This window comes from Lipotes vexillifer, unplaced genomic scaffold (assembly GCF_000442215.2).
Source record: "Lipotes vexillifer unplaced genomic scaffold, Lipotes_vexillifer_v1.1 scaffold21, whole genome shotgun sequence".
Lineage (NCBI taxonomy): Eukaryota > Metazoa > Chordata > Mammalia > Artiodactyla > Lipotidae > Lipotes > Lipotes vexillifer.
Window position 1 is genome coordinate 3,921,511 of NW_006774065.1, and position 6,000 is coordinate 3,927,510.

General features: G+C 47.5%; 1 protein-coding gene across 1 annotated transcript in view; it reads right to left on the reverse strand.

Moving 5' to 3' along the window:
* Positions 1 to 1,761, reverse strand: part of PPTC7 (protein phosphatase targeting COQ7) — a 39,360-nt gene extending 37,599 nt beyond the window's left edge. Inside the window, exon 1 of the mRNA XM_007448733.1 lies at positions 1,320 to 1,761. Coding sequence (XP_007448795.1) covers positions 1,320 to 1,542 — 223 coding nt within the window. The 5' untranslated portion in view covers positions 1,543 to 1,761. The remainder of the gene's footprint in view (positions 1 to 1,319) is intronic.
* Positions 1,762 to 6,000: the final 4,239 nt, after the last annotated feature.

The window sequence follows — 6,000 nt, forward strand, 5'->3', positions numbered from 1 at the left end:
CAACACTGTCAATCAACTATACTCCAATAAAAATTTTTAAAAAAAATTTGCAAGTTCCCTTCTGAGGAGTCTTAAGTGTTGCCTAAACACTAACTGATTTTTTTCAACCCAGGTAATGGAGACTTTCATGAATTAAACTGATAACCACTTTTCTAGTTCTATGTTCACAAACAGTACATGAGTAGAAGCAAAAATAATAGGCAGTTATTCTAAGACCAAATTAAAAAATAATTATGGTCATAAAGTTACAGGTCCATTTGTTCCAATGCCTAACTCTGCCTCAGAATATGAAATTTAAAGTAATCAAAATAATCTCACCTGAGAAGGGAAACCAAAGCGACATTTGAACCTAAGTTCAATGACAACATGTCCTTCAATTACAAAGGAAGTGCTTTTTATTAAAAGAGATTTAACGGCATAGGATTCTATGGCATACGCACTGCCTCCAAAGACATACAATATGGTAAAGTTTCTGATCGCTTGTGAATTATATTTAGCCATTTCTGCAAGCTCTAACTCTAGACTCCCAAACCCTAAGGTGTAACTGGAATGGGCCACTGGAAGCACCTGTGGCCTTTAAAGGCTTTAACCAATTCTCAAGGCTTTCTTGGCCGCAGTCTAGAAGAGGGTTCGACCATTCTATTTTGGGTCAAGGAGACTCTCACACCCCAAGTGACCTCAACTGGGCAAGATCAGTTTGGAAGAATGCACTGCGAGTGATTTTTCACCAGGCCAGCAGCCTCCGCTGCGAGACTTCCAAAACGATGTAGATCTGGTCTCGACCGAGACGACGAAAGAATGCGGCTGGGCTGTGTGGGGCTCACGACAGCCAGTCGGCTCGGGATCCCGCTGCCCGAGGCCGGACTGTGGCGTCAGGAGCGTGAAGAAGCAGGGATCCCCGGGGCATGCAGAGGGAGGAGAGAGGAGAGAGGGCGGGAGCCAGAGCGAGGTTCGGAGACTGCAGGTGTCGCCGGGGGAGGGGACGAGATCGTCCGGGGCTGGCACTACCAAGTGACTAACAGTGCGGTTCCGGACTCGGGCAAACTGGTCACATTCTCAGGCTGTGTGACCTTGAGCGTGTGGCTGGCCCGCTTTGCGCCTCTATTTCCTCATCTCTAAAATGGGGGTTGTTCAAGCGGAAAACGCACCTTGGATCGCTTGGCAAGGCGCCTGGCACATAGTAAGCGCTCCGTACAAATGAGCTACTACTGGCTCTCGGGCTCCTCTTACCGCCCGGAGGAGCGAGGAAAGCCCCGAGCAGGGGAGTCCCCAGGAGGCGGATCCCGGGCTGGGAAGGGGGGACCTGGCCGGGCACTCACCGAGCACGTCTGCCGAGCGGTGCCGGGCTACGAAGCACGCATCGTCCCCGTAGCAGGCGCCCTTCTTAAGGAGGCCCTTACGGAAGTCCTTGCCGAAGCCGCAGCCGGCCGTCACGAGCCCGTAGTCGCCGCCGCCGCCGCCGCCGGCCCTGGGGTCGGTCTGCGAGAGGCCGCCGAGCACGGCGCGGGCCACCAGTCGCCCGTACGAGAGGACCGAGAACATCGCCGCCGCCGCCCCCCCGAGGAGGCGGGGGGCCCGGGGAGCAGAAGGACGCGGAGGCCCGGAGCCGGCTCTCTCCTCAGCCGCAGCCGCGCCGCCGCCGGGACGCTCCTCAAGGCGGCGCGCAGTCGCCGCCGCCCCTTCCCGACGCGCGGGGCCTCGCACACGCTCCGCCGCGCGCACTGGAGCCAGAGCGAGGTCAGAACCGGCGGCTTCTCCGCCTCAGCCCGACTGGGGTCCCGGCTGCAGCCACCGCTACCGCCGCCATCTTCCACTCCGCTAGCGTGTTCCGGGCCTCGCCGGCAGCACCGCCCCCTCTGTGGCCACGCCTCTAGCCCCGCCCACGGCCCGCTGCTTAGGCCCAAGCCCCGCCTCCTCGGCTCGGTGCCCTACGCAGCCACAGAGGTCGAGCTTGCGCAGAGGATGTGGACACAATGTCTCTTGGGAGTTGTAGTCCAAGAGTTGTAGTCGCTTTTTTACTTCACTGTCTAGCTTCAAGGACCTAGGAGGATTCCCCAGACACGGGACCTAAGTTAAAATACCGAGAATTACAGGTGGGCTGTTTTCTCCCCTGCTTTAACCATATCTTTTAAAAGCTATTGTTTTAAATAACGCCACTATTCCTTTAAAGAAAAACCTGGAAGAAAGTACCGGGTCACATATCATTATTCTGTAGTATATATATTAAGAAACTGAAGTACCCTAATCTAGTGACACCTCCAGAACTTATATATTGGAAGGGTTTAGGGGAGGCAATCTGTTTGGAAAGAAGAGCCGTTTTGCATAATGTTTAGGAAAATTCGAGAAAATACTATATGTTCCTATTAGACAGTGGGGTGAGGGTGGAGGGTTAGTGATGGAGATTCAGGCACGGCCACTGCAGCCATGTCATACAGAAGTGTTTCCGACTTTCAGACGGTTCTGCCAAGTGGGGAATAAAAAATTCTAGGCCCCAAATTTCTTTGCCTCAAATCTTAACTTTCTTGAAGGTCTAGCTAAACAGGTCTTCTCCCCACCTCTGACTTGGGTGCTCAGAGAGGTCATGCAGTGCCAAAGACTTGCAAAGATGAGGGCCCTGCCTCTCTCCTCCCACAGCTTCCACCTCTTCTCATCAGAAGGACAACTCTTAACAAGAAAGGCAAAAAAAAAAAAAAAAAGAAAGGCAGCTCCCCTACTTTTTTTTAAGCTCTCAGCCCACCCTTAACAAAGACATCACAGTAGCCTTCTCCAGATTTTGACTAAGCAACCTTCTTCTGAAAATATTTAGGTTGAAAAATAACTAAATTTAATGGGGAGTTTGTAATGTAATGTGAAGATTAGCTCACCAAATATGTGTAATATGTTTGTGTGTGTGTATGAATGTACATTCAAATTACATACCATGCTACTGGGACTGTACATAATCTAGCCCCTGCATACCTCTCCACCGCATTTGGTCCTGTGCCCCCTTCACTAACTGGGCTCTAGTCATGCTCGCAGCTGCCTCAGGGCCTTTGCTTTTGCTCTTCCTTCCACCCACTAGAATGTAATTCCATTACCTGAGGGTCCTGTCCTCTTTCTTACTGTATCCCCAGAACATATGGGCACACAGTAAACACTTTAGTAAATAAATGAAAGAATGGGGCTTCCCTGGTGGCGCAGTGGTTGAGAGTCCGCCTGCCGATGCAGAGGACACGGGTTCGTGCCCCGGTCCGGGAAGATCCCACATGCCGCGGAGCGGCTGTGCCCGTGAGCCATGGCCGCTGAGCTTGCGCGTCCAGAGCCTGTGCTCTGCAACGGGAGAGGCCACAACAGTGAGAGGCCCGCGTATCGCAAAAATAAATAAATAAATAAATAAATGAAAGAATGAATGAATATTTCACTATATCCTAAGCACCCCAAAGGCAAGGATCATTTGCCATTGTATTATTACAACTAACGGGCAATGTGTAAATGTTGAATAAAAGAAGGGATAATTGAATAGGAAGCATAAATAATATAAAAATAGTATTTGTTGAATAAAGGAATGACTGAATGAATGGATTTAGGAATAAAAGAAAACTGAGATTTGAGGCAAATGATCTAATTTGGAATACTTTTTGGTTTTATTGAAACATAAATGTATATCACCGAGAAGCACTGGTCCTTTTCTAGTTCACTTTTGACAGAACTGTAGTTCCTCTGGGGATTCCCATCTCATTCTATAAATGAATCTCTTTTATACCTTTTTAAATTCATCTAAAGACCTGTAAACCATCCACTCAAAGCACATTCTGTTATCCCAATTACTGTCATCATTAAACACTTTTGTGATTCACAGTGTGCTAAGTACTCTATATGTTTCTGTCCTTAAGGGTTTTCATCAAAATTGGACTGAACAAACCACTTCACATAATGAGTGGCATTTTGTCAAAGGTGTAGACAAAAGAAAGTTCATTTACTGGTTAAAAGATATAGAGATCCTAGGAATGCAGTTACACCTTGCTATTTTTTATGGCCCACAAGAATTGGAGAGCGCCCAGAATGAGGGGGTGGAGCTTTGTGGATCCTCTGCTTGGCATTTATGTCTGTGCCAGCTGTGCTAAAGGTTGTTCTTTTAAGCATACACCACTACCAAATCCCAGACAGGATGTCAGGTAATTCTACCCCAAGGACAAACTTTTTAAAATAGCACGTCAACCCCTGTTCCTTGCCTCAATTAGACTGCTCCTACCTTTCATTTTCAGGGCATATATTACCTGATTTCCATGTCACTCACAAGAACCGGTTGGATGAGATGAGCAGCAACGTAAGATGTGACTGACGCTGGTAACCTCTCCTCTGTTGGGGTGACTGTTTTCACAGTTAAATGATACGAGTGCCTTGAGTTTCCTGCAAATGAGTTTTCTGCAAATGAGTTGCTCTTCGGAGCACAATGCGAACAGAATCCTTTCTCAAAGATCCTTTGCACCTTTTTGGAAAGGAGAGGAGACAGGGCCTCATGTTCCCTTGAATCATTTATTCCAGAGCCAGTTCTAAAAAGTTTCAGTATGTGGGGAAGCCAGGAATCCAGGAGAGGGTACTTTGAAAAGAAAAAGAAAACCATCTACCCCTGCCCTCCCCCAGGAGCACAATTCACTTGTGACATTTTGCTAGACTTAAAAAGCCCTAAGAGTTTTCTCCCTTAACAGAGTTACATTCCTAGCACTTCAAGGATTCCTGGGAGGTCACTTGTCACCCTCAGAGGTGAGCAAGTGGTGAAAATACTGTGTTCCCAGAGCACCTCTCTGGCATTAGGAAAGAGCTTTGCACTGGACTCACCCCCAGCACCTAAAAAAAGAAAAAAAAAGGCATGAATTCCCTAATGAGATTTTCTGCCACACTGGTACACTGATCTTGTCTGATTTCTTTCTGCTAACCTATTCAAAATGAGAATTAATTAGTTTCTCATCCTTGGTACTATTGACATTTGGAGCCAGATAATTCTTTATTGTAGGGGGCTGTCCTACACATTGAAGGGGGTTTAGCAGCATCCCTGACTTGTACCTACTAGATGCCAATAGAACACATCACCCCCTAGTTGGGACAACCAAAAATGTTTCCAGAGTCTCCAGATATTGCCAAGTGCCCCAGGGGGTGGGGGGCAGGCAAAATCACCCCCAATTTAGAACCACTGGGTTATACTGATGGCTTGCAAGTGAACAAATATCTGGGGAGCACTTGTTAAGTCTGAGGCTCTGGGCTAAGGATAAAAAACGTTGGTGCCTTCATGGCAGTCACAGTATTGACACAGAGGGTTAAAATTAAGTAAATTTAGAGAGAAAATAAACACCACTGGCTGAAATGAAGGAGTGTGAAGAGGAGAAAGAGGACCCATTGGGGTGGGAGAACACTCAGGGCACCTCACAGAGGGTGACATTTGTGAGAGGCCTACATGGACAGAGGTCTGAGGAGGGGGTATAACCATTCCAAGTGAAAGAAATGGAAACTCAGCGAATGCAGAATGATTGGAGAACAACAAGTAGTCTAGTGCAGCTCAACCTTAGGGTTTGAATGAGGAATAATGAGAAATGGAGCTAGGAAAATAGTTTAGGAACTATTTAGCCATAAAAAGGAATGAAGTGCTGATACATGCCTCAACATAGAGGAAACTTGAAAACATTATACTTTTTAAAAAAATATTTATTTACTTATTTATTTGGCTGCGTCGGTCTTAGTTGTGGCACACGGGATCTTTTAGTTGCAGCATGTGAACTCTTAGTTGTGGCATGCAGGATCTAGTTCCCTGACCAGGGATTGAACCCCGGCCCCCTGCATCGGGAGCACGGAGTCTTAGCCACCGGACCACCAGGGAAGTCCCGACAACATTATACTAAGTTAAAGAAACCAGTCCCCAAAGACCACATACTGTATGATGCTATTTATATGAAATGTCCAGAATAGGCAAACCCATAGAGACAGAAAGCAGATTAGTAATTGCCAGAGGCTGGGAGGAGGGAGAAT